The 27,422-nt window shown below is 48.3% G+C and overlaps 1 protein-coding gene across 1 annotated transcript in view; it reads right to left on the bottom strand.

The window, feature by feature from the left end:
• GLDN (gliomedin) overlaps positions 1 to 27,164 on the bottom strand; it is a 40,946-nt gene extending 13,782 nt beyond the window's left edge. The window contains exons 1-6 of the mRNA XM_053271985.1: positions 26,685 to 27,164; positions 16,495 to 16,546; positions 11,774 to 11,791; positions 4,003 to 4,101; positions 3,583 to 3,729; positions 953 to 1,072 (exon numbers count right to left, since the gene is read on the bottom strand). Coding sequence (XP_053127960.1) covers positions 953 to 1,072; positions 3,583 to 3,729; positions 4,003 to 4,101; positions 11,774 to 11,791; positions 16,495 to 16,546; positions 26,685 to 27,035 — 787 coding nt within the window. The 5' untranslated portion in view covers positions 27,036 to 27,164. The remainder of the gene's footprint in view (positions 1 to 952; positions 1,073 to 3,582; positions 3,730 to 4,002; positions 4,102 to 11,773; positions 11,792 to 16,494; positions 16,547 to 26,684) is intronic.
• Between the last annotated feature and the right edge of the window lie 258 nt (positions 27,165 to 27,422).

Genomic DNA, 27,422 nt, shown 5'->3' on the forward strand with positions numbered 1-27,422 from the left:
CGCTGCCAGTCTGGGTAGACAATACTGAGCTGGATGGACCAATGGTCTGACTCCGTATATGGCAGCTTCCGATGTTCCTAACACTTTGTCTGCTGGCCAAAAAGGGGAGAAGAGCACGACAGACAACTGAGGAGAGTTCGCAGGCGCGAACGACAGTTGGACCGAGTGCGAATCCACAGATTGGGGTGCAATGGCTTTGGGCAGAAGAAAAGAGGGCTTCGTGGCTGCTGTTCAGCTACTCAAGGCTAAGCAGGCTCCAACCTGGGCCGTGCCTGGAAGGAAGACGACACGGCTGCTACTCTATCTATAGAGAGCGGAAGGCAGATTTTAAGCATGAGATGAATATACAGGAGAACCCCGTTATTCGCAGGGGTTCCGTTCTGCAAGGGGCAAATAGTGAATCCCCAAATAACGGGGCATTAAACTGAATGCAAATTGGGGGGGTTTAGGTTCTCACACTGCCCCAAATGGCTCCCACAGGGCTCTGTGGCCACCAGAAGTCAACACTGACTCAATGGCACACTTTACCTTTACCTTCCTTTTCAACAAAAGTCTCCAAAAAAAGAAAGAGAGAGAGAGAGAGAAGGAGGGAGAGGAGGGGGTTCCTTGTCCCCAAAGGCTCACAACCTTCGAATCTTTATATACCACTTTTCAACAAAGTACTCAAAGCAATTTGCATAGAAAAACAAATAAGTAAATAAGATGGTCTCCGGCCCCCAAAGGGCCCACAATCTAAAAAGAAACATAAAAGCAGAGACCAGCAACAGCCACTGGCGGGATGCAGGGCTGGGGTTAGACAGGGACAGTTGCTTCGCCGCTGCTAAATAGAAGGGAATCACCCCTTGGAAAGGGGCCTTCTCTGTTTTGTGAGCAGAAACATTGAATGCTGGAAAAGAGAACTCCTTTCGTCGCCGCCTTAGTAAGGCTGAGAATAGCATCCAGAGAGACTCACCTGTGCACTTGGCACTGTACATTTTTTCTTCAACCTGGGGCTTTGGTTTCCTCTTCCCTGGTGGGCCTGGAGGCCCCGGAGGTCCCGGAGGTCCTGGAGGCCCTGGTTCACCTTTCTCACCTACAATCGTAACAGAGTTATTGTTATAAGCTGGTGTGAAAGGCCAGCTCCAAGTTGCAGGGGGACATAGGAAGCTGCCATATACTGAGTCAGACCATCAGTCCATCTAGGTCAGTATTGTCTACACAGACTGGCAGCGGCTTCTCCAAGGTTGCAGGCAGGAGTCTCTCCCAGCCCTACCTGGAGATGCTACCAGGAATTGAAGCTATGACCTTCTGCACAGGAAGCAGATGTTCTACCACTGAGTTATGAACATCATCCTTTAACTGGAATGTATTACGGCAGGCAGTGTTCATGCATAGTCACCCATCCAAATGCAAACCAGGACAGATCCTACTTAGCAAAGGGGACAATTCATGCTCACTAACACAAGAGCAGCTCTCCTCCTCCTCACATAGGAAGCTGCTTTATACCGAGTAAGACTGCTGGTCCATCTAGCTCAGTATTGTCTACACTGGCTGGCAGCATCTCTCCAAGGTTTCAGGCAGGAGTCTTTCCCAGCCCTACCTGGAGATGCTGCCAGGTAGATGAGATTGGAACTGGGACCTTCTGCATACAAAGCAGATGCTCTGCCACTGAACTGTGGCCCCATCCCCTAAAGGGTATTCCCTTTACAGCCCTCACATATAGTCAACATATGGGAGGAGAGCTGGTCTTGTAGTAGCAAGCATGCATTGTCCCCTTTGCTAAGTAGGATCTGTCCTAGCTTGCATTTGAATGGGAGACAACACGTGAAAACTGTAAGTTATTCCCCTTAAGGGATGGGGCCACTCTGGGAAGAACATCTGCCTGCTTGCATGCAGAAAGTTCCTAGTTCCCTCCCTGGCAGCATCTCCAAGATAGGGCTGGGAGAGAGACTCCTGCCTGCAACCTTGGAGAAGCCGCTGCCAGCCTGTGTAGACAATACTGAGCTAGACGGACCAAAGGTTTGACTCAGTATATGGCACCTTCCTATGTTCCTAACCATCCAAATGCAAACCAGGGCAGACCCTGCTTGGCAAAGGGGACCATTCATGCTGACGACCACAAGGCCAGCTCTCTTCCCTCTTTCTCTTCCTTCGCCCGGTTGGGCCATGTCCTTTCTTCTCTCCCAGCCGCCTGGAGGGGGCAGTGCCCCTGTTCGCTATGGCTTGGCTCACTCAGGCCTGAGAATACTGAGCTCCCACCTGCAGTTGTGAGGGCAACGTCACACTGACTCAGCTCAGGCAGGCATGAACCACCCTTGCTCAGTGGGAGTTCTCCAATTTGTCTGCATTGATGCGCCGGGACATTTTGACCATATTTTAATTAACTAATCAATTTTTAATTAATTGGAAATATTTCTATTCCGCCCCTCCAGTACACTACTGCTCGGGACGGCTCCCAACATTAATAGAACAGACACAATGTATGACAAATATTTATATACCGCTTCTTAACAAAAGTTCTCAAAGCGGTCTAGATAGATAGATAGATAATGGTTCCCGGTCCCCAAAGGACGCACTATCTAAAAAACAAAACAAAAAAACCCCACAAAAGATAGACACCAGCAACAGCCACTGGAGGGATGCTGTGCTGGGGATGGATAGGGCCAGTTGCTCTCCCCCTGCTGAATAAAGAGAAGCACGCTTTTAAAGGGTGCCTCTTTGCTCAGTTAGCATGTAAAATAAGACTAATAAAGTTAAATAGGTTAAGTAAAAATACCAGGCTAAAACCACATATAAAATAACATCTTAAAAAAAAAAAGGTTTCAAATTAAAAGTGGTTTAAAAAGCTAAGGACTGAGAACTTTTTAGTATTTTTTTTACATTTCAGATTTGTATTTAAAATCACCAGACACCATTACAATACATTTATAAAAACCATCATTAATAAGAAAAGAACAAAAAGGCCCAAGCCTATGACTACAAAACATTAGACATATAACACTCTACGACGTCATTCTTGGCTGTTCTTAAATAAATACATCTTTCCAAACTTGAATGAATTGGGTTGTCCCCTCCTTACTATACTGTTTCTAGTTCAGAAATAATAACAGATCCTGCCAAACCATAATACAAGATTGAGATGGAACATAGGAAGCTACCATATACTGAGTCAGACCACTGGTCTATCTAGCTCAGTATTGTCTTCACAGACTGGCAGCGGCTTCTCCAAGGTTGCAGGCAGGAATCTCTCTCAGGGAGGAACCTTTTGCTCTTCCCAGAGTGGCTCCATCCCCTAAGAGGGGAATATCTTGCAATGCTCACACTTCTAGTCTCCCTTTCATATGCAACCAGGGTGGACCCTGCTTAGCTAAGGGGACAAGTCATGCTTGCTACCACAAGACCATCTTTTCGGATCTGTAAAGAATAAGTCAGTTTTTCGGCTGTATATTAGACTTTGTTCTACCAATCCTCTAGGGATAACACTCTCTCTTTCCAATTTTGGGCTATGTTCAATCTAGCAGAACATTTAAACAGTATTTAGTATTTACACTTTTTAGTACTTAAACAGTATTTAGTAAAAACAGTATTTATTCCTTCTCTCACCTTCTGTGATCAGGTTGTTGTCGGCATCTCCTTTGTCACCCTTGGGCCCTCTGGATCCTTTCTCTCCTTGCATCCCCTCTTTCCCAGGCAAGCCAATTTCGCCGGGATCCCCTTTTTCTCCCCTCTCTCCCGGGTCCCCTTTTGGACCTGACAAACAAGAGGAAGGTCAAACACAGAACTGAAAATACAGACATGGAGAAAGTCAAATGGCAGAATCCTGCAGGACACACACCACGGCTGAGGATTTTCTTTGAAAGTCCAAGTAGATTTCCGACTTGGGTTGCCATGTTTTCCCACGTGTGCATGCAAGCAGATGCTCTTCCCAGAGCAGCCCCATTCCCTGAGGGGAATATCTTACAGTGCTCACACATGTCTCCCATTCAAATGGGCCACAGAGATGTCTCAAGCCTGTGTCTCTACCTGGTTTCCCTCGTCTTCCATTTCCCCCCTTTTCCCCAGGGATGCCAGGAACTCCGTCGGATCCATTAAAACCAGGTAATCCGTCAAGTCCAGGGGGACCTAAGGAAGCCAACGAAGAGTCAAGAGTCCTGCCATTCAGACAGGATATTGCATACCAAAAAATACCGCCCCAAACATTTACCCAAGAACTTCCAAGAAACAATGTCCCCATATCCTGACTTTTATTTATTTATTAGATGTATAAAGCGCCTGATAGGAAACCTCCCCTGGCAGTTTATATAAAATTCAGAAATTTTTTTTTAAACAGCCAACAATTAAAGCTGTATACTATTTTTTAAGCTAAAGGCCTGAAGAAACAGGTATGTTCTAAGAGTTTTCCTGAAGGCAGCCAGAGATGGGAAAGCTCTTATTCTGACAGGGACAGGAAGCACACTTCAAAGTGCTTCTAGGGAGGACGCAAAGAAAGCCCGGTTCCAAATCACCACCAAACAAGCCAGTGGCAACTGCAGCCGGACCTCTCCTGATTGCCTATTGAATGCAATTAGAAGCTAGGAAAGAGACAAAATGTACTCGCAGCAGATCCTTTTAACTGATTGTTTTATTATCCGTGGTGCATGCTGCTCTGAACAGCAGAACTGACAGAAAGACAAGAGACACGTTCAAGAAAGAAAGACAAACGGAGAAAGAGGGGGAAATCATGAGGTCATTCACACAATCAAAAAACTGAGGCTCTTCTCACGAACCCTGGAAAGCGGGCGAAGGGAGCCGAGTCCGATTTCCAGCGGCCGTGTGCTACTATGGAAGCCGCCCAGCTCCCGACAGCAAACCTCACTAATTACCCCACCAAAATGAGGTTAGCGGAGCGAGCGCTCTGCTAACCCCGTTTCTCGGATCGTGAGCCACCACGGTGCGGCTTCCCGCTGCAGCGACTCACAAAGAGACCCCTGACGGGGAGGTTCCAACAAGCCTTCCGGCACGGGGGTCTCCCCAGCATGCCCCGTGCACTTGCACAAGGCGCGCTGGGCCTTCCGGGGGCTGGGCAGCCCCCAACCCCCAGCACCCCAACTGGCTCCGTGACGGAGCTGGTAATCATGTGGGCGATCGGCTACGGGGAGCGGTAAGTTAACCCGCTCTCCCCACAGACCTGCCCGAAGCTCTTCCCACTGATTGTGAGAAGAGCTTCACTGAGCCGGGTCTCACGATCAGTGAGACCCGGTTTAGAACCGTGAGCGGGGAGGGAGCCCTGGGCAGCCGGATCGGCTGCCCACACGATTGCCAGCTCCAAGACAGAGCCGATGGGGACGGCCGCATGGCCCCCGGAAGCTCCAGTATGCCCTGCACGAGTGCACAGGGCATACTGGGGAGACCCCCGGAGCCAGGAGGCGGCTTTTCGCCTCCCCTCCGGGGGTCTACTTGCAAGTAGCCGTGGCTCGGAGCCGCACCACAGCTACTTACGATCAGATAGCCCGGGTTTGCGGAGCGCAAGGTAGGAGGGAAAGCTACCCAGGTTCTCCTCCTAGCTTGCTTCCACACAACCAAAAATTGGGAGCACACACAGCTCCCAAACCTGGGTAGATCACCGTTTCTAATTGTGTGAATAACCTCCCTCCCGTCCTTCCATCTTTCCTTCCTTCCTTCCTCCGCAAGTAAAACTTTCTGTAGCCCAAGACTGGTACTCTTCTGACATTTCAATCAGCGGCATTCAGTCAAAACATCAAAGCCCAACTGCCATTTGGTGATTTGTGCAGCTTTTCACTCACGCAGGCAGGAAGATACTGGCATTCTTTCTTTCAGACAAGCAGCAAAATTCAATCCATGGGAGCATCGCATATCTTATCCCTTCTGCCAGGGGAGCAAGGCTGGGAGACTCCTCTGGCCTCACATCTGTCCCAGTAAATTGCATTTCCTTCAAGCACAATTTACACAGGCCTTGGCTTTGGCTAGGGAAACGCGGGCCAAAATAGTGGAATGCAGAATTTTTCCAAGGGAAGGGAACTTCATTAAGTGCCACACAGAGAGGAGGCCTGTGCAATACCAAGGGTTTGACGCAAAACATCTTCTTGTCCTGCCTGGAAGAAAAGCTAGGGAATCCTGTGAATGCAAAATTACAGATCTCAACAGAACTTTCCCCCTCTGGACGTTCTCGCAGGAAAGGCCTTCAGGACTGTGAGAGAAAATGTTTATCCTGGAGTAGTGCTGGACTTGCAAAAAAAATCCACAAACACCACTAGCCTCCCAAAAGATTTTTATCAGCCCACGCATATTGGGCAGGTGGGCGGGGGGGGGGGGAGGCTTCCCAAACCTGATCCTTCGTTGCTCGGTGGGAATACAGATCATCCTGGAGAGAATCTCTCTAAGTGGTCGCTAAGAGTCGACACCGACTTGACGGCACTCAACCAATCAATCAAATGAAGAAAGCACCTCTCTCTCAGGAATGGAGCAAGTTGTCTTGTCCGCAGCTACATGAGCAAAGAGGCACCTTTTCAAAGTGGTGATTCTCTTTACTGAGCAGGGGGAGAGCAACTGGCCTTATCCATCCCCAACACACCATCCCTCCGATGGCTAGTGTTGAGGTCTATCTTCTATCACCTTTTTAGACTGTGAGCCCTTTGGGGACAGGGAGCCATTTTCTAAATTTATTTATATCAATGTAAACCACTTTGGGAACTTTTGTCGAAAAGTGGTAGATAAATATTCATCGCATTCATATTTGTGTTGGGGAGTATTTTAAATGTGGGAGTAAGTTGGGCTTAATTTGAAAGCTTAATCGTGACTGAAGTATGGTATTAGAAAATTCTGTAGCTGTTATTTACATAACTCTATTGAAGTATATGTGTCTGAAAAGACACATATACCGTACTTCTGGCAGCTTGTTATAGCTTCTGGCAGCTTGTTATAGCTTCTGGCAGCTTGTTATAGAAACAAAGAACGGAATTGCCCCAGATCAGATGCAGGAGGCGGCCTGCAAATATAGACCTGCCTCTGTTTGTTACAGGGACTGCAATCGAGTGACATCTTCACAACCCATCAAGCAAGATGCATTCACCCCATGATCTTGGCCAACAGCAAGAGGACTCTTTCTATGTTTCCCACCCCGCCTTTCTACCTCCAGGATTACATGTGTGTGTGGTCAGTATGGACATTGCAATACGTGCATCCTTGGGGGTGCCCAAGATAACAGGATTTTCTTGTTAGACTTTTGTGTTATTGAGGAACATGGTATAATAGCAGCAGGATTACTGTTTATGTTGTAAATTTAATCTGGTTTAAAATTGTGTTCTGATTTTAAGAAAAGAAAAGAAAGCCATTCACACATCAAAAACTGTGTCCTACCCAGGTTTGGGAGCAAGGTAAGAGGAAAACCTGGGTAGAAGTGATTGTGTGGAAGCATGGTAGGAGGAGAACCTGGATAGCTGTTCCTCCTGCCTTGCTTCCAAACAATCACTCCTCCCCAGGTCTTCCTCCTACCTTGCTTCCCCACAATCTCTTCTACCCAGCTTTTCTTCTGACCTTCCTTCCACACAATCACTCCTCCCCAGGTTTTCCTCCTACCTTCCTTCCTCACAATCACTTCTACCCAGTTTTTCCTCCTACCTTGCTTCACACAACCGAAAATTGGGAGCACACACAGCTCTCAAACCTGGGTAGAACACAGTTTTTGATTGTTTGAATGACTTCCACACTTAATTTCAATTGTATTGTATTTGTTACTGTATTCATTGCAAAAAGTTGGTTTAGGGAATAATGAAGCCATGGGTGGGAGTTCCACAGTCCAGTAAGATGGGACACGCCTGCTCCTTAGGAGGAGGCGATTTCATTTCAGATAGCTTGATTCACATTCAGTGACAAATACATGAAGGACGGACAGACAATTGCAAACATTTAAGACAAATTCATATCAGATGTGCTAATTTTTGTTTGTTTGTTTAAAAAAAAGAACACATTTACGTATTACCCTACTAGTCAACAGGGCAGCAAATGAACATGAAACAATGTTTAATACTGTTTCTACAACAGCATCCAGCATAATAATGGCATCAACAAAGTTTCATATAATATCCGGCATTTAATTGATACCTTATGGCAGAAAAGGGTGCTATGCGGAGGAAATTACAAACAGGCCTCTTAGATTCCCTGGAAATTGTTTTGGGCGGGACTGTTTGCCTTTTTGGAGGATTCTATAATGCAGATGGTAGAAGAGAACCTTGTGATGCCGAAAAACAAAATTGTAGACATATGTTTTTGGAAACTCTCTCTCTCTCTTCTAAAACTTTAGGCTCCCAATGAAAAACATTACGTTCAGAAAAACAGGGGCAATCTTAGTAGGATGGAAGGATACATCTCTTTATTATGATTATATATCTCCCTCTCTCTCTCTCTCACTTTTCTGTGTTAATAAAAATGCTCAAAGCCGCTTATATCAAGCATAAAAACAATACAAAGACAACACAAGGCAGAAAACTGTACCACAAAGACCAGCAACTTCATTGCAACTGAGAAATGGTTCTATTCGAAGCATGTTTACTTGGAAGTAAACATGGAACTCAATGGATCTCAGTCTTGAGGCAACTTATCACACAGACTACACAAGAGTAGCCATGCACAAGAGCTATGCCTGTTGGAAATTATGAAGCTCCCCACCACAGACGGAAATTTGGGACGAGGGGCAAGAGACAGAAATCAATTGCACAAAGGGGAGAACCCATTAGTTCTTTCCCTCTCTCTCAGCTGGTTCACATGTCATGTGGAACCTCAGATGTGCCCGTACCTTGGGAAGCTGTGCTCCCTGATCCCATCCCTGCACAAACGACTACTTCCTATCTAGGTTAAAATAAGCTGAGATTGGTGGGTTCAGATGATTTGACTAATCTCATCTTATTCTAACCTACTTGCTTCGAATGACCCAAGATCTGTAACTTGCCTCAAACCTTGGGTGAATATCTCAGGTTATTTGAAAGGTTAGAATAAGCTGAGATTGGTGGGTTTGGACTAGGCTTGTGGGTTTTGATTTGGCAACAAAACGTTTTGTGTCCAAAAATGGCATTTTTGGACATTTTGTATACAAATCGAAATGAAAAAATTAAAAACTTTTTGGGGGGGGGGTATACAAATCGAAATGACCCTATTTCAGAGCCTAAGTTTTGTTCTTCGGAAAGGTCTCCTGACTGCAGCAACTAGGGAGGCAGTGAGTGTTTGTCAAGAAGATTAGCAGAAGAAAAGAAGAAAAGATATGCAAAAAGCAGGCACAGCATCCCCGAGGAAGCTCATCTCCTTGGAATGTGTTGTAATGTAATTGTGTACTAAGAAATTCTGATTAACCATTGCCAGCTCTAACAATGCCCTGTTTCCACACTCTGTCCGGACTGACTGCTTTGGTGGGGGCGGGGAGTCTGGTTCAATTCATTCAACCAGTTAATTACTCAGTTGCTTCTGCCTTTCTGGTTGCCTCATTCAAGAGAGAGAGAGAGAGAAATAGTTTTGCATTGCATGTCTAAACTCAAGTTTCCATGATGCCATGCTTGCCTTGCTGCCAGCCTGAGCCCAGCATGGAAGCCTGCTATGGCTACTGCATGCTACTGCATGCCAGCCTGGGAATGGATTAATCTGCTGCTGCATTGCTTGCTTTTTTGTTCCAGAAGATTTTTTTCCCCACCCCCTTGAGAGAATCACTGCCTGATTGTGCCCTGTGCCAACAGCCACCAGTGTCCTGAGTGAGTGGGGAGGCAAGCTGGAGGGAGGTTTGGGGTTTCAATTGAATTTAAAAAGTTGTGTGTTGTGGTTTAGTTCAGAGGAAGTTTAAACAGGGGTTCCGTGTGGGAGAATCTAGCTATTGTGTAGCTATATTTATATTGTGTCTCTCTGTCCCCTTACTGCTCCCTATTTAGTTACGGGGTGTGTGTGTGTCTGTGTCTGTGTCTGTGTCTGTGTGTGTCTGTGTGTGTAGAGAGAGAGAGAGAGCGCAATTCAAGTGCCTGCCTGCCTGCCTAGGATGGTTTGTTGTTCTGCTGCATCTGTGTGATCTTGCTTTGGAAACCTGGTTCTTTGTAAAGCTCTGCTGTTGTTGTTGATGTGTTGAAAAAAATGTCTGTGGATGAGAACTGCTTGCTTGCTGGAGGAAGGAGGGCAGGACACTCTTGATGCTGCTGTTGGCCTTAGTTTACTGCATCTGATGCTTGATTTGAAAACCTGGTTCTTTAAGAAGCTCTGCTAGTCTGCTGTTCTCTGTTGTTGTGTTCTCTGCCTGGAAATGATTTTCTATGAATTGTTGAAGTTTGCATGTCTTTGTGGCAAATTTGGGGCAGAAAGGGGGTAGAGCAGTGGGTTGGGCATTAGCACCCCAAGGGGTGCCTGCCCACCACCCAGATTGCAAAGGAGTTAGCCAAAGGCCTGATTTTAAATTGATTTCTGAAGTTTACGCGTCTTTAAGGTTTTATCCCATAGGGAACAATGGAGGTTTCAGCAGCCCCATAACTGCATTGAGGGGGTGCTGGGGTGGCCCAGAGTGAGTGGTGGTATATTGCACAGAGGGTGACAACCACCCCCATGGGTTGCTAACCCATGGGGTACTGGGTTCTGTTGTTTCTGAGGTGTTCTAAGTGTAGATTCTCTGGTAGCGTATGAGATTTTCAATGACAAACCATGAATCCTCTCTCATATGCTACCAGAGAATCTACATTCAGAACACCTCAGAAACAACCAAACCCTGTACCCCACGGGCTTGTGGGTATGGGGGTGGTTGGCACCCTATACACACTACTCCACCACTCACTCTGGGCCACCCTAGTGCCCCCAGCTTGAGTTATGGGGCTACTGACACCTCCATTATTCCCTATGGGGAAATACCTTAAAAACGCATGAACTTCAAAAAAAAATCACCAAAAATTAGCCCTTTGCCCAATTCCTTTGAAAAAATTGTGGTAGCTTCCTTGCCCCCACTGGGCACTACCACCTGCCCTACTCTGCTCTGGGCCACCCCTCCCCACCCCCCGATGTGAAGCTATACTTTTGCTGAAACCTCCATTATTCCCTGAGGGAAAAATCTTAAACTTCAAAAATTCACCAAAAATCAGCCCTTTGCCCAATTTTGGTGGTACCCATTGGGCACTACCACGCCCAACCACTAGTTTTGCCCCGGGGCCATTTTTTAAAATACAAAACGTTTCGGATACGCATTTTGCAGTTTCGAACAAAGAACAAAATTGGGGTGTTTCAGATTGGTTGATTTTGCACAAAGAAAAAAATGGGGGTGTTTCGGATTCAAGCCAAAACAAAACAGAAAAAAAACCAAAACGCACAACCCTAGTTTGGACAACATGACCAATCTCAGCCTATTTTAACCTAGTAGGAAATAGACACTCATATGGGTTTGGGAGGAGGAAATGCATGTTCCTGAGGTGTCAGAATGTTGCATATAGCCCGGCTTTAACCAAGGTGCCATATCTGAATCAGCCTTTTGTATCATTCCGTGAGTAATTTTCACTGCCACCTCCCCGCAAACTCATAGGAAAAATTAGCAACTAAGCAAAGAGATAAGGAGGAACACATAATGGAGGGATGTGGCAATAGTTTCTGTTTCCCTCTGTGTTTACTCACAGTCCCAATTAGCTTTCCCTGCCTGTCTCTGGGGTGTGTGTATAATCTGTGCATAGGATTGCAGCCTTAGAACCATTCCACACTGAAGGAATCCTTAAAAGGGGAAACGGGTTTCTATCATATTACATCATATATACGACATCAATGGTTCAGTAATATCAAGGAAATTGTGTATTACCTGGTAATCCTGGTGGCCCTAAATGGAGAACAAACAGAAAAAGAAAAAGTAAGTCTAACTAAAATCGAAAATAAAGCTTGTATGGACAGCACTATGCCATCCCAAATATAACAGTAAATACTCAGCATAGTACTCCTAAGTAGAACACATCTTATTTATTTGACATATTTATTTATTCAACATATTTATACACCACCTCAAACTCATGTCTCTGGGCGGTTTACAATAAACCAATGCAACTTGAAACAAAATGAAAACATTAAAACAATTCAATATTTTAACACAATATTATTTTATTTTATTTTATTGATTTGATTTATATACCACCCTTCCAAAATGGCTCAGGGCAGTTTACAACGATTTATATTAAATTCTATAAATCTAAATAAAAGCCTGGATGAACTTTTTTATTTATTGAACATATCTGTACACATTTATTTAACACACCTGTAAGCACTGAAAATGCCTAACATACAGATTTAAAAAATGTGTTACTACCATTAACCTGTTGCAAATGTATCTTTAATGCATGTATATGGAATGTTACTGCCTCTGAGAAAGTGGGTTATAACCCATGAAAGTTCATGTATTAAAATATTATCTAGTTTTAAAGGTGCTACCTTATTATTTTTAGCTAGATCACCTGGCATTGTGTGTGTGTGTGTCCCCATCTGTGTGTCCCCGCCCCCCTATCAATTTATCAATGCCTTGGCCAATATGAACCAAACTGAGTACAGTTGTAGGGACACTTCAGTGGCATAGTTTGTGATGATGTCGTCCACCCCAGTTCAAGATGGAGGACACGTGAATGTTTGAGGCGCAAATGGGCTAACTTGTAAACCCCCTAACCAATTTGAACCAAATTTGCTACAAGCTGGAGGAAACACATAAGGGCACTTAAACAGTGAAGTTTGTGATGATGTCGTCCACCCCGATTCAAGATGGTGGAGACATAAACATCTGAGGTATGAGTGGGCTAATTTGTGGGCTGCCTAATTCACAATTTGGTGTAGTTGTAGTGAGTGACACATAGGGACACCTCAATGGTGACGTTTGTAATGATGTCAACCTCCCCAATTCAAGATGTTGGAGGCATAAACAGTTGAGGCACAAGTGGGCTAACTTGTGGATTGCCTGACTGATCTGAACCACATTCGGTTCAGTTGTGGTGAGTGGCACATCAGGACATCTCAATGGCATAGTTTGTGATGATGTAATCCACCCCAAGTCAAGATGGAGGAATCATGAATATTTGAGGTGCAAGTGGGAACCAATCTGGACCAAATTTGGTGTTGTTGTTGTCGTTGTGAGTGACATATAGGGGCACCTCAAAGGCATAGTTTGTGAGGATACCATCCACCCCAATTCAAAATGGTGGACGCGTAGGAAAGAGGAAGTGGGCTAACTTGTGGGCTAACCAATTTGGACCAAATGTAGTCCAGTTGTAGGGATTGGGAAAGGAAAGTAGGCAGATTAGTTGTCCAGCCAGTGTGTCCGCACCCCTTACCAACCGCAGGAATGGCGATGGCGGAGAGGGTGATGGGAGGCAGAGCAGGAGTCCTGACAGGGCCGACGCCCAGTGTGCTAACCTTGAAAAAGAAATGGCTCCTCCAGCTTGTCAAGGAGAACAAGGTACCTGCTGCTGCATTTCTACAGAAAGCTATATACCCAATGCAATCGCACAATGGATGGTTAAGCTACAGCATCCGTGGCTGCAAGATGCTGCATTGGCTCCCCCGCCCTAGATGGCTTGAAAAGAGAACTAGACAAAGTCATGGCGGGTAGGTTTATCAGCTGGCTATTAGTCACGATGCCTATGTGGAACCTCCGTGTCCAAGAGCACTGTACCTCACAATACTCGTTGTTCGGGGTAGGGGAACAGCAGGGCCAGGCTATTGCTTTTAGGTTCTGCTTGTGGGTAAACAGAATGCCAGACTCAAACCTTTGGTCGAATCCATCAGAGAGCGTCTCAGGTTTGAGCTTGCAATACAACTCTTGGGAAAACACAAAAAGATAAGCCCTCTCCTTTTCAGCTCAGCTTGTTGAAAGCTAATCTGTACAAGCAAGGAAATAAATTCCTTTCTCAAGTGCAGCAAGCAGCAGCTTCCATTTCACTTGATTGCTCTCTGACAAAGTGGATCCGACCAAGGAGTTTCGCTGCAGATTAAATAACCTCTCTGGAGGAGAGGGGATCCAGGCCTTTTCACCAATGCCAGCTGTCCGGACTCAACAGCCCACATGCTTACATCAGGAAGCTCTCTGGCTCTCGGTTTACACATAATAGCTGAATACCATCATGCCAAAACAGAACAGTCAATCAGGTCCAGATTAAATTCTTAAAAAGATTAAAGTATTTATTAAATAGATTAAATACTCAGTTAGTCCCCTTCTAACTGAGCAAAGAGGCACCTTTTTAAAGTGGCGATTCTCTTTGTTTAGCAGGGGGCGAGCAACTGGTTCTATCCGTCCCTAGCACAGCATCCCTCCAGTGGCTGTTGCTAGTGTCTATCTTATGTTTCCTTTTTAGATTGTGAGCCCTTTGGGGAAAGGGAGCCATTTTATTTGTATGTCTATGTAAACCGCTTTGGGAACTTTTGTTGAAAAGAGGTATCTAAATATTTGTCGTATTCATACCCGTAAAGGGGACCTGTGAAGTGGAGCTTTGCCATTAGGAAGCAAATCCTAAAGTGTAGCAACTTGTGCCTACGGAATATCTAGCGGAATAAAAGTTAAAAGTTCCCTCCCTGGCAGCATCTCCAAGATAGGGCTGAGAAAGATTCCTGCCTGCAACCTTGGAGAAGACGCTGCCAGTTTGTGAAGACAATGCTGAGCTAGATAGACCGATGGCCTGACTCAGCATATGGCAGCTTCCTATGTCCCTGTGACAGGGGACTAAGGTGAAAGGCGTGCGTCCTCAATAAAAAGCCTGGGGGAAATTCCTGAGCTACTCAGCAGGGCAGTGCTGGGATCGGCCTCAATCCCGGCGCTTCACATGAGCAGCCCTACCCAGATAGAGCTGCATAACCCTGTGTAGGGCTGCTCGTGTGAACAGCCTTTCTGTGACTTTTCCCCTGTCCTGTGCAGAGGCTGGAAAAGAGCAAGGGGGAGGGAGAATTCATGGTGGCTTACAGCAAAATAATACACACACACACACAAATGGAAAATTCATGAGCACTACACTAAGTTTGAACTATTGAAAGCAGCAACAGAACAAAAAACAAACAAACAAACAAAAAGCACTGAGCTTTTTCATTAATGTCAATACACACTTGCCTGTGAGAAAGTCTCCTTAAAACCAATTGCAGATAGGGTTGCGCTACAGGAATGTAGGCAGGTGTGGGGAAAGTTCAACAAATTACAATGCAGGCACTTAAAACTTTCTTTATCTTTCTTGTGCTGTAAATTAAGTGAGGCCTGCATCTCCCACTTTAAACAAACAACTTGCTTGCAGCTCTGTTAGCCAATCTTGTCAAAACAAAACAAAACAAAAAACCAGTGGCCACATTTTTTGCCCCTCAGCTCCATTTCTGGAAGGACTGGAGCTTAGCTGTTTTTTAAAAAATGAAAGCTGGGAATCTGGGCTAGCGAATGTGCTAAACAGACACTGGGTAAAATGCCTAAAAATCGTGAACACCCGGCTATTCTGGAGATTTGGTAACCCTATCCAAGGCCTGCCCTATATATGCTCCCTATTTTCAGTTGTGTGGGAGCAAACATCTAGTAGGCAGGAGGAGGGAGAAGTGATTGTGTGGAAGCAAGGTAGGAGGAGATGCTGGGTAGGACAGGGCTGTCCCACCCAGCTTTCATACCCAGCATTTGACCAAGGTAGGAGGAAAAGCTGGCCTACTCAGCTTGGCCTCCTACCTTGATTCCACACAATCGCTTCTCCCTCCTGCTACAAATTCACAATCACTTCTACCTCCTGCTCCCACGGAACTGAAAACTGGGAACGCACACAGCTCCCAAACCTGGGTAGGACACTTGTCCTCTCCAGCTTTTGGTTGTGGGAACAGCCTCAATGTCTTTTTTCAAATAGGCCTAACTTTCCAGTTTGCTTTCCAGGCTAGTTTCCTCTTCCTGTCCAAGACCATGTGGCAGGGAGGACTGGGGTGGAGAGGGGTCAGGAGCAGACCAGCAGAAATCTGCAGAGATAGATGACCCCCACACACCCCTGCACTCATGGTCTCACCCAGAAGCCCAGTTCCGGGCCAGGAAGGAAGGGAAGGGGTTGGCTGGGCTCCTGGGAGGCTGGAGGAGTCTCCTATCCATCTGGCTGCAATGGCTCCCCTGCTGCTTGTTCTGGGGTAGAGGAGTGAGTGAACGAGGCCTCTTTAAACAATGGCGATCTTTTAAAATAAGTAATTCACACAATAGGACCGCAATCTGCTAGGACTGTACTGTCTGACGCTTTGCTGTAAAGTTCCAGGCTGGTGGCTAAGCGAGCAAAAAGGGGAGTGGGGAATACTGAGGGAGGGGAGTGCCCACGACCCCTTGCTGCCATCCCTGCTTCAGATCAGGCTCTGGGAACATGTTGGCATTCTGAGCTCAGCGATTCACGAGAGGGAAACGCTTTGGTGCAACACTCCATCCTCCTTTGGCGGTTCGAGGCTCTCCTCTGTTCCTGGACACTTTCCCCAGGAAATGTGGCAGCAGTTTAAAAGAAAGAAAGAAAGACAAAGACAAAGAATGTTCAACCTGTGGCCATTTTTTTGCCAACCTACCTGTTAAACACACTCCTTTTGTGCTGTTGCATAACTCGACCATCACCCGAACCTAAAATAATTGGGGGGGGGGAACATGCCATTGCCATGATGAGAGGAACTGCAATTTCAAGGGAGACATTTCATAAGACAGCTGATGTGGTTGTTGCCAGGGCACATGGACAGAGGGAGAGAGAAATATACTGGATAGCACCCAGAGTCAGGGATGTCCACGGAACCAGTGATGGCTGGTTCGGCGGCGGTGGGATGGGGGTGGGGTGTACCTTTAAGGAACAGGGAGGGTGCTCTTCTCTGCCCGCCCCCCGGTTTCCCCTGCTGGCGCTGTGCTTAAAACGGTTCCACATGGGGTGGCGGCGTACCTCCTTGCTGCCCCAGTGCATGTTGAACCGGAAGTTCCCACTGCGCATGCACACGTAGCACTTCCATGCGCGCGCATTGTGCGCATGCGCGCCGAGGTGGCAAGGAGGTATGCTGCCGCTGTACGCGGGACTGTTTTAAGCACAGCGCCGGTGAGGGAAACTCTGAGGTGTGGGGGGAGAGCATCCTCCCAGATCCTTAAAGGACTCCCTGCCCCTGCATTTGAACCGATTCGAACGCCGGTTCCCGAACCAGTTCGGCAATCTAGGAATAGAACGCCGAACTGGTTTGTGCACATCCCTACCCAGAGAAGGGATTCTACTCGACTGAACACCACGGAAATCAACAAGACAAGCTATTTGTGACAGATTCATTTCGATGGGACGTCGTAAGGCCCAACGCGGACCGGATGCTGCCCAGGTTAATGAAGTCATCAGCCTCCAAACAGACAGCCACATCAAGGAGGGTGCCCATTGCGCCTGTGTGGGATTAACTGCTCCAGCCATGCCGCCCTCCAATCAGCTTCTGCTGGGGGGCAGCGCATCTCTGCATTGTGATTGGATCACCCCAGGACAGCCCTGGAGGAGGCCTTGCAGAAAGGCTTTGGCCAAAGAGAGGGGGACTCTCCTTCTCCCCACAGCTCCCACTTACACCCTTCAAGATCTCTCTGCATACTGGAAATGACGAGCAGGGCTACAGTATTTATTATCACACATCGCACATGGCATAGAGGTATGGATGGCAGAGGCCTCATTGCTCCACTGGAGAACAAACGCTTTGTGTGCAGAAAGCCCGAGGTTCAGTCCTCTAGTTAAAGGACCAGACAGCAAGTGATGGCAGAGACGTTGGCTGAGATCGCAGAGAGCTGCTGCCAGCCAGAGCGGACAGTGGTCTACATTGATGGTAAGCAGTGTATGGCACAGGTGGCCAAAGAGGTATGGAGAATGATTCGGCGCGGCACTTGCACGGACTCCTGAAAGCACTGAATTTAGCTGCAGCCAGTTCTTCTATGCTAGGTCTTCTTCTTCTCCCCTCCCCTCCCCAACTCATGACCAGAAGAGGATACTGGAATTTCACCACATCTCTGTTCAGTGGGCGTTTCTCAGAAATTCTTTTGTGTTTTTTTGTTCATTTGTATTTAAATACTTTTGTTAGTATTATAAGTAAAAACAGAAAATGTTACATTTTCTGCTTAGCCAGGACCGAGCTTAGACTGGGCAGTGATTTTAATTTACTGTTTTACAACAGTAAACTGCCACTAGATGAAAGACAGAGTGACACACAACGGAAACCATCTAGTGGATGGTTTTAATTTTAAAACAAGCAAACAAACTGGTGAGTGGTTTTAATTAAAAAACCAATTCAAACGCAGATCTTTCCAATGAAGTGTGATCCAGGGAATGACTCTGGATCACACTTAATTGGTAAGATCTGCGTTTGAATTGGTTTTAAATTAAACTTATATAAACATTATTTATGACTTGACTAGAAAGTAAGGGGTTGCCGGTTCGAATCCCTACTGGTATGTTCCCCAGACTATGGGAAACACCTATATCGAGCAGCAGCAATATAGGAAGATGCTGAAAGGCATCATCTCATACTGTGCAGGAGGAGGCAATGGTAAACCCCTCCTGTATTCTACCCAAGACAACTACCAGGCTACACCAGGAGTTGACACCAACTCGCGGAATTACCTTTACAACAGGTTAATGAGAAAGAGAGAGAGAGAGAGAACATGCTTCTATGCCAAAATGCATTACTGGCATATGAAACCTTAAATTCGGGTGAAGAAATTAAGAACTGAAACATCCAGGGCCATGCCAAGGATCACTAGTGCCCCGGGCAAAGCTGACTTTGGTGACGCTCACCCCCCTTGCCCGCATAGGCGGGTGCCTCCCACCATCCGAACAAGCAGGCAGGCGGGCTGCCACCAGCTCCTTCTGGGCATCCAGCCTGCTGCCGCACTTTATCAGGACACCGCTGCACGATGCGGCAACAGGATTCTAATCCCATGTTGCGTCTCTTTATTGAGCGGGGGGAGAGTAACTGGCCCCATCCACCCCCAGCACAGGACCTCCAGTGACTCTTGCTGGTGTCTGTATTACATTTCTTTTAGATTGTGAGCCCTTTGGGGACAGGGAGCCCTCTTATTTATTTATTATTCCTCTGTGTAAACCGCTTTGGAAACTTTTGTTGAAAAGTGGTATATACATATTTGTTGTTGTTGTTGTTGTTGTAACGCAGCACAACAGGCTGGATGCCCGGAAGCAGAGGGCAGTGGCAGCAGTGGACAGAAGTGGCAGGGAGAATAGGTGGCTGGCCAGGCAATAGGGTTGGAAAACACCCGCTCTGTCACCCACCCACTCGCTTGTTCCAATGGCAGCCAGGTGCATGTATGGGCCTGGACGGGCGGAGGGTGCAACAGCGCACTCTGCAGGCTGCTACCCCTCAGGCGGTCACCTCTGCTTTGGGCTCACCGGGTGACGCGTGACCCAGATTGTCAGCGGCCCTCCCCACTCGGCACCCTAGGCAGCAACCTCCTAGTTCACCTAATAGACGGCCCAGCCATCACGTCCGAAAGGCTGCTGACCCCTGGTCTAGATGGAGCTATTGCCTAACTCAGTTTCATGGCTGTTGTTGTTGTTATTATTATTATTATTATTATTATTATTAATAATAATAATAATAATAATAATAATAATAATAAACTTTATATGTCAGCCACCCCATAACCAATTGTTTTCTGGGTGGCTTACAACACAACATTCAAACAAGATAAAAACCACACAACAGATTAAATCATAGCAGAACAAAGTGTGGGGAACAGAACACACAAAATGAAAGGCTGAGTGAACAAAAAGGTCTTCACCTGGCATCTAAAAGAAAAAATAGATGAAGCCAAGCGAACCTCACTGGGGAGGCTATTCCATAAACGGGGTGCAACCCCTGAAACGGTTAGCAGGATTGCTAGTCACATTTTGGGCTGGTTTGTAATTTTTTGCAGGATTCTAACCAATTTGCCCAAACAGTAAAGTTGCGGTAGGACTATCTCAGCGGGGCACTTGTCAGTCTTCAACTTAACACATATTCAGGGCCGGCGGGTCGCCCTTTGTTCACAGCTCCGCTTCTAAAGGGACGAGTGCCTTGTACAGACAGTTGCTCCTTGTACAGACAGGATTGCTTACAAAGAATGAAATGTAGCAGCCCAGCAGAGCAGAAGCAGGGCCACTCTGGGATACGCCAGCCAAACTAACATTCAAAAGAAGGCCACGGGCTGACCTTAGCTGTTAAGGCCATGAAGAAGAGGAAGAAGAAGGAAAAAAACCAGCCACCATAATGATGGACTACAACAGCACCCCTGTCCAAAACATACGCATTAGTGTAAAATCCCAGCAACTCGCCTATGTTGTGATTTGCGATGTTGTGGCTGGAACGCCGATGTTCTGAACACTCCCTGCGTTTGCTGATAGTGCAAAGTTTAATGAGTTCACAAGAAATGCAGGAAGCTGCCTTCTGCCGGGTTAGATCATCGAGCTCAGTATTGTCTACACTGACCGGCAGCGGATCTCCAAGGTTTCAGGCAGGAGTCTTTGCCAGTCCAAACCGGAGATGCTGCCAGGGATTGAACTTGGGACCTTCTGCATGCAAAGCAGATCCTCTCCCATTGATCTACAACCCTACCCCCCAAAAGTGTCATGCATAGATCCCAGCCAGGCACTGACCACACCAAGACCTGCTTAGCTTCAGCAAAGCTTCGGCCTTTAGACCAGAGCTGCTCAACTTTGCACCGCCCCCTACTGTTTTTGGACTACAGCTCCCATAATCCCCAGCCACAGTGGCCCACAGCTAGGGATTATGGGAGATGTAGGCCAACATCTGCAGGAGGGCCAAAGCTGAGCAGCCATGCCTACCTGGAGGCTTTACACCCAGGGCTTCTGCCCCGAATCTCCTTCAGAAGAGAGTGCAGGTGCGTTCACACACCAGCCAAAGTTACCACGAAGATATTCCCCTTATGGGGTGGAGCCACTCTGGGAAGAATACCTGCCAGCTTGCATGCATGCAGAGGGTTGCAAGTTCCCTCCCTGGCAGCATCTCCAAGATAAGGCTAAGGGAGATTCCTGACCGCAACCTTGGAGAAGCCGCTGCCAGTCTGGGTAGACAATACTGAACTAGATGGACCAATGGTCTGACTCAGTATATGGCAGCTTCCTATGTTCCTATGAGCATGCGCTTCCCATGACCTCCAGTTCCTCTCGTACCCTGCACTTTGATGGGGGCTGTTCCCAGGTAGACTTTTTAAAAGAAATTGTGTACACTCCTTCACACAGACATGCACATATGTACAGACACCTGCATGAACATACAACTCCATGTCTGAACAGAGCTCTTGTTAGCATGAGCTGCTAGCCATTGGTTATCTAGACTCGTGTTTTTAAATTTCTGTTTTAAGTGGGTTTTACATGGCTATAAACCGCCCAGAGAGTAAACAAACGGTGTTCAGCGGCGGGGGGCGGCACACAAATAGTGGAGTGGGGGTAGTCAGGAAACGATCCCTAGTGTGAGAATAGGGTACTTAGAAGCACATTCCTATTTCTTTTTGTGAAATGCATGGGCGTCTGAGGGAGGAGGCGAGGGGGCCAAAAAGAATCAGGGACAGCTTCAGACTGTATGGAATATAGGAAGCTGCCATATATTGAGTGAGGCCATTGGTCCATCTAGCTCAGGATTGTCTACACAGACTGGCAGTGGCTTCTCCAAGGTTGCAAGCAGGAATCTCTCTCAGCCCTATCTTGGAGATACTGCCAGGGAGGGGACTTGGAACCTCAATGCTCTTCCCAGAGTGGCTCCATCCCCTAAGATAAATATCTTCCAGTGCTCACATGTGGTCTCCCATTCAAATGCAACCAGGGTGGACCCTGCTTAGCTAAGGGGACAAGTCATGTTTGCTCCCACATGACCAGCTCTCCTCCCAGCATCCCTCATTCCAGCGTGAGAAGCTGTGCCCGCTTTAATCTCTTCTTCCACCCCACCATTAAAAAGGCCACGCTCTCTCTTTGTTCCGCCCACCCCCACTCCCACCCCCTCCCCGCTATCTTCCTTCGCATCTGGGCACCCCGCTAAAGATCTTTGCTGCCCGCCTCTAAGCACCGTATTCAGTCTGTGCCTTTGGATGAATGGAGAAAGGAGTGGAGCATTCGCAAGCTGCATTCAACAGCACAATAAAACGTAATGGATTGTTTGGCGCAATGCTGAGAGTTGGGCGCTCATAAAAAGCACCCCTCTTAGATTCTGCACGGGGCTTTTCACAGCACTTACAATGGGCAGTCTATTGCAGATCCAAGCTTTATTTTCCACACACACCTTGACTTCGGGCCACCCTGTCGTCCTGACTCCTTGCATGCACACACACACACACAAACACCCCATTTGAAAACCGACTGATTGCCCATTTTTTGCAGAGCGTCTTCATCTTCCAGGTATTGTCACCTGGCGCTATTATGGTGGGAGTCACAGAGACAGCTCATTTTGGGCCTGACAATATTCAATGGGCATAAGGACAGCTTTTTCTCCTTCTCAAAGGCCATTTAAAAATAAAAATAAAAATAAAATTCCACCATAACAGACAGAGTTTCACTGGCTAAACATCTGTGAAATAGTCTGCTCTCGAAGGCATAGGAGCAGAGCCAGGGAGGAGAGCGGATCTTGTGAGAGCTAAGCAGGGTCCACCCTGGTTTAAATTTCAATGGGAGACTACATCTGAGCACTGTAAGACATTTCACGTAAGGGATGGGGCCACTCTGGGAAGTGCACCTGCAGGCTTGCATGTAGAAGGTTCCAAGTTCCCTCCCTGGCATCTCCAGATAGGGCCAAGAGAGACTCCTACCAGAAACGTTGGAGAAGCCACTGCCAGTCTGTGTAGACAATACACAGCTGCTCAACTTTGGCCCTCCAACTGTTCTGGAACTACAGCTCCCATAATTCCCAATCACAGTGGCCAATAGTCAAGGATCATGGGAGCTGTAGGCCAACATCTGCAGGAGGGCTGAAGCTGAGCAGCCCTGGTGTAGAGAACACTGAGCTAGATGGACCCATGGCTTGACTCGATATATGGCAGCTTCCTATCTTCCTAAAAAGGGGGGAATCCCACTTCTACCCCCTTCCCTGTGTCTAAAGCCCAATTTACCCATTAGTTATCAATGCTCACATAACCTGTGTACAGTTTCCGCCAGGGCTGCTCAACTTTGGCCCTCATGCAGATGTTGGCCTACAACTCCCAGAATCCCTGGCTGTTGGCCACTGTGTCCGAGGATTGTGGGAGCTGTAGTCCAAAAACAGCTGGAGGGAGGGCTAAGTTGAGCAGGCCTGATTGACACACTCCAGTTGGGGCTATTCTCACAATCCTCATCCGGATTGGAAGAGCGGCCACCAGGCTGGGTTCAAGAGCCCTGCTTACACCCCATTGGCCATCATGCGACTTCTGCCAGCGGGGTAGGAGGAGAGGGAAATGCTCGTCTGTGAGCTGGGTACAGCGGCAGCGGGAGGCAAGGAAAGCCATGTTCCCTCTAACAGGGATCGCCAGATGTTGTTCACTACAAATCCCCAAGCAAAAGCCATTGCAGCTGGGGATTCTGGGAGTTGTAGTCGGCAGCATCTGGGAATCCCTGTTAGAGGGAACACTGGGGGAGCGAAGAGCATTCCCTCCATCCTCCCGCTGGAGGGGAAGTTCTGGGTTGGCTGCGGCCGGCCACTTCTGTACCGCTTGTTTCCTCTTCCTGCCCAAGACCATGTGGCAGGAAAGATCGGGGGCGGGGGGAGGCCAGGAGCAGGCCAGCTGAAATCTGCAGGGGGAGATGACCCCCACATCCCCCTGCACACATGGTCTCGCCCAGGCCAGTTCCTGGCCAGGAAGGAATACAATGAATACGCATCCGACAAATATTTATATACCGCTTTTCAACAAAAGTCCCCAAAGCGGTTTAGAGTAAAGTACAGTTATGCCGCTGAGTCCGTGTCGACTCCTAGCGCCCACAGAGCCCTGTGGTTGTCTTTGGTAGAATGCAGGAGGGGTTGACCATTGCCCTCTCCCGCACAGTATGCGATGATGCCTTTCAGCATCATACCAGCGGGGATTCGAACCATCAACCTCTTGCTCCCTGGGCAAGTTACTTCCCCGCTGATAGAAATAAATAAAGATGGCTCCTTGTCCCCAGAGGGCTCACAGTCTAAAAAAGAAACATAAGCTAGACCTCAGCAACAGCCACTGGAGGGATGCTGTGCTGGGGATGGAGAGGGCCAGCGAAGGGGTTGCCTGGGCTGCTGAGAGATTGGAGGAACCTCCTGGCTTGCGTCTGCCACTTGTTCTGGGGTAGAGGAGGGAGCAAATGAGGCTTCACGTTCAAACCGGAGAGAGCAGCTGCCAGTCTGAGTAGTCAAACCTGAGCTGGCTGGACAAATGGTCTGACTCAGTAGAAACTGGTTCCCTGAGCTTGAGCAGGACTCCTTGCTGCTAAGGGCAATGCAGGCTGCTCTTCTATAGTTACAGCAGACCACTTCAGCCGTTTACAAGGATTCTCCCTCCTTCTAGTGCGTACTGAATCTGTACTTGAAACCAGAGCCTTAACCACACCAATGAAGAGCGAGGAGAAACCGGCCAATTTCAAAAGCACCGGCAACTTCTTGTTCCCTTTCACACTCGACTGCTTTTTAACACTCACGAAGAAGGAAACGCACAGACAGTCCTTAGAACTGCGGGCTAGTTACATAAGCCCTCCAAGGAGGCCATGCCTGCCATTCATTTGGAACCAGAGTCTGCATTCTTTCCCAGGCAAAAAGCAAAGAGGATATTTCACAGGTTTAGGGGGGAATTGCTCGGTGCCTATGCCTGGGAGGACACATCTTCTGGCCCGACTGGATAAAGAACTCACTTAAGATGGAATGAGTTGCATTACATCAGAGCTTCCCAAACTTTTGATACCGCAGAATATGAATACGACGGATATTTATATACCGCTTTTCAACAAAAGTTCCCCAAACGGCTTAGATAGATAGATAGATAGATAGATGTAAAGTTGTGCCGTCGAGTTGGTGTAGACACCTGGCGACCACAGAGCCCTGAGGTTGTTATCTTTGGTAGAACACAGGAGGGGTTGACCACTGCCTCCTCCTGCGCAGTGTGAGATGATACCTTTCAGCACCTTCCTATATCGCTGGCTGCTGCCTGATACAGGTGTTTCCCATAGTCTGGGAAACATACCACTGGGGATTCGAACCGGCAACCTCGGGCTTGCTAGTCAAGTCATTTCCCCGCTGTGCCATTAGGTGGCAAATTACAGAAAGTACAGATATTAAAATATAAAAATAATCAGTTGTCAAAGGCACAGAAGCCCTACGAAGGTGGGTTGGGGGAAGCGGGAAATGGAAAAGCTAGCCATTTTAACATCCTCTCGCCACAATATGGACTTATGGCCCTCGTTTCTCCTTCTTAAAAGTTACTACCTTAAAAAAAATAAAGCTGGCCCTACTCCTTTGCCTTCCATAGCAGCCGAAATCCAGCATGTTAATTTCCCCCCCCCCCGTACTCCCAATATCCCCATACCAGGGGAAACTGCACCTGTTGGGCTTCTACCAGTCTGTTAAGAGCTCAGTCAGGTCCAGAACGAGGCAACCCTAACCTCTGAGCAGGGTGGTGTTGCCAACTTTCGAACCAGCCATCTCAGCTCTCTCTGCCTTCATGTTTAGCTCCACAGTGCATCACCAGCTGATATATCCACAGATGTGGCTATAATTGAATGGGGAGGAGACAAATGTCCCCGGGCCCTCGAGGGAGAGGGGGCCCACCAGCTAGGCCACAGGCCGCTTTTCACTCTCCCCCTCCTGCCTCTCCGAAGAAGAAGGTGACGGAGGCCCATCTTCGTTTTGTCCCACAGCTAGCGGGACAAGGCTCTGGTACCTTTAAGAGATGCAACGAAGAGGGAATTTCTGCAGGTGCCGCTTTTCTTCCCCCTGCCTGACAAGCGACACCGCCTGAAATTTCCTGTGCCAAGGGGCGGGATACCCATCTTTTCCGAACAGCAGGCCTACCCACTTCAATCTTGCTCTGTCCCTGTGCGTATCAAACCCCTGAGAGGTGGGGCTGTACGTCTACTGGTGTGTACCTGTCTGGCCCTATTTAGAGAGCCAACAGCCCTGCATAGCAGCGTGTGGGAGGAGTGGGGGTATAAATATTTCAGGATGGCATAATAACAGCAGCACTTTATTTACCTGAATCTAAGACTATGGTTTTCCCAAGTTCTTTGATGTTAGAAATGCAGCGTGGGCATCTTAAATTAAGAGTCCTCTTTCTTTGGGGTCCATAAAGGTATTGCCTGTATTTAGCCTGTATTTTTATAGGGGGGCATCCTAAATTCAGAATCGCCTTCTATTCAGGTAGATAATAAAGGGCATGGGAACAGGTCAGTTGGCGATCCCAGTAGGACCACCTGCCCAGAGCGCCTCCGACTGGAACCATATCAATAGAGGTATCGCCTGTTTTTAACCTGTATTTTTAAAAGGGGTCGTCTTAAATTCAGAATCACCTTCTGTTCAGGTCGCTAATAAGTAAAGGGCACAGGAACAGGTCAGTTGGCGACCCCAGTAGGACCACCCGCCCAGAGCGCCTCCTACTGGCACCATATCAATAGAGGTACAGCCTGTTTTTAACCTGTATTCTTAAAGGGGGGTCGTCTTAAATTCAGAGCCGCCTTCTACTTAGGGTCGCTAACAAGTAAAGGGCACAGGAGCAGGTCAGTTGGCAGCCCCGGTAGGGCCGCCCGCCCGCCCAGAGCGCCTCCTACCGGCACCATGGAGTAGGTCATCATCATCAGCATGTCGTCGGTCTCCGCGCGGATGTGGCCTTTGGCGAGGCCGCCGCGCCCGCGGTGGTGGCTCCTCTTGTTCCGTCCGGCGAGGCCGCTGCTGCCCGGCGGCGGGGCGGTGGGCTCCAGCAAGTGGCGGAGCGCGCTGGGCGCACTCTCGGGGCGCGCCGCCACCGCCGCCTCCGCCTGCAGGGTCCTCAGCGCCGCGCTCAGCTCCCGCCACTGGCCCAGCAAGAAGACGGTGCCGGCCGCGCTGAGCGCCGACAGCAGCCCGACGGCGGCCAGCGCGCAGCGCAGCGCCCGCCCGCCCGCCTGGTGCTGGCCCTGCATGGCTTGTGGCCGCTGCCCGGCCGGCGGCGGAGCAAAAGGTGCCCGCGGGAGACGCGCTGCACGCCGGGGAGGGTCTTCTTGTGCCCCGTGGGCGGCTGGCTGCCTGGCCCGGCTCGCTCGCCCCGTCCACCAGACGGCCTCCTGGCGCGGAATGCAGCGGAGAGGCGGGCGCCTTGGCCCGGCCGCTGCCGCCGCGGCCCAGGGGAAGGAGGCTGGCCGCGAGAAGGGCCGGGGAGACGACCCCATGGGCTGGAGCAGCGGACGGGGCAGGCAGAGAGACAGGCTGGATGGATCCCCGGCCCCTGGGAGCCTCAAGTCGGACAGGACCGGAGTGCCGGCTGGGGAGCAGAGGAAGGAAGCCCCTGCTACCTGATCTGAACCAAAGAG

The sequence above is a fragment of the Hemicordylus capensis genome, chromosome 10, assembly GCF_027244095.1.
Source record: "Hemicordylus capensis ecotype Gifberg chromosome 10, rHemCap1.1.pri, whole genome shotgun sequence".
Lineage (NCBI taxonomy): Eukaryota > Metazoa > Chordata > Lepidosauria > Squamata > Cordylidae > Hemicordylus > Hemicordylus capensis.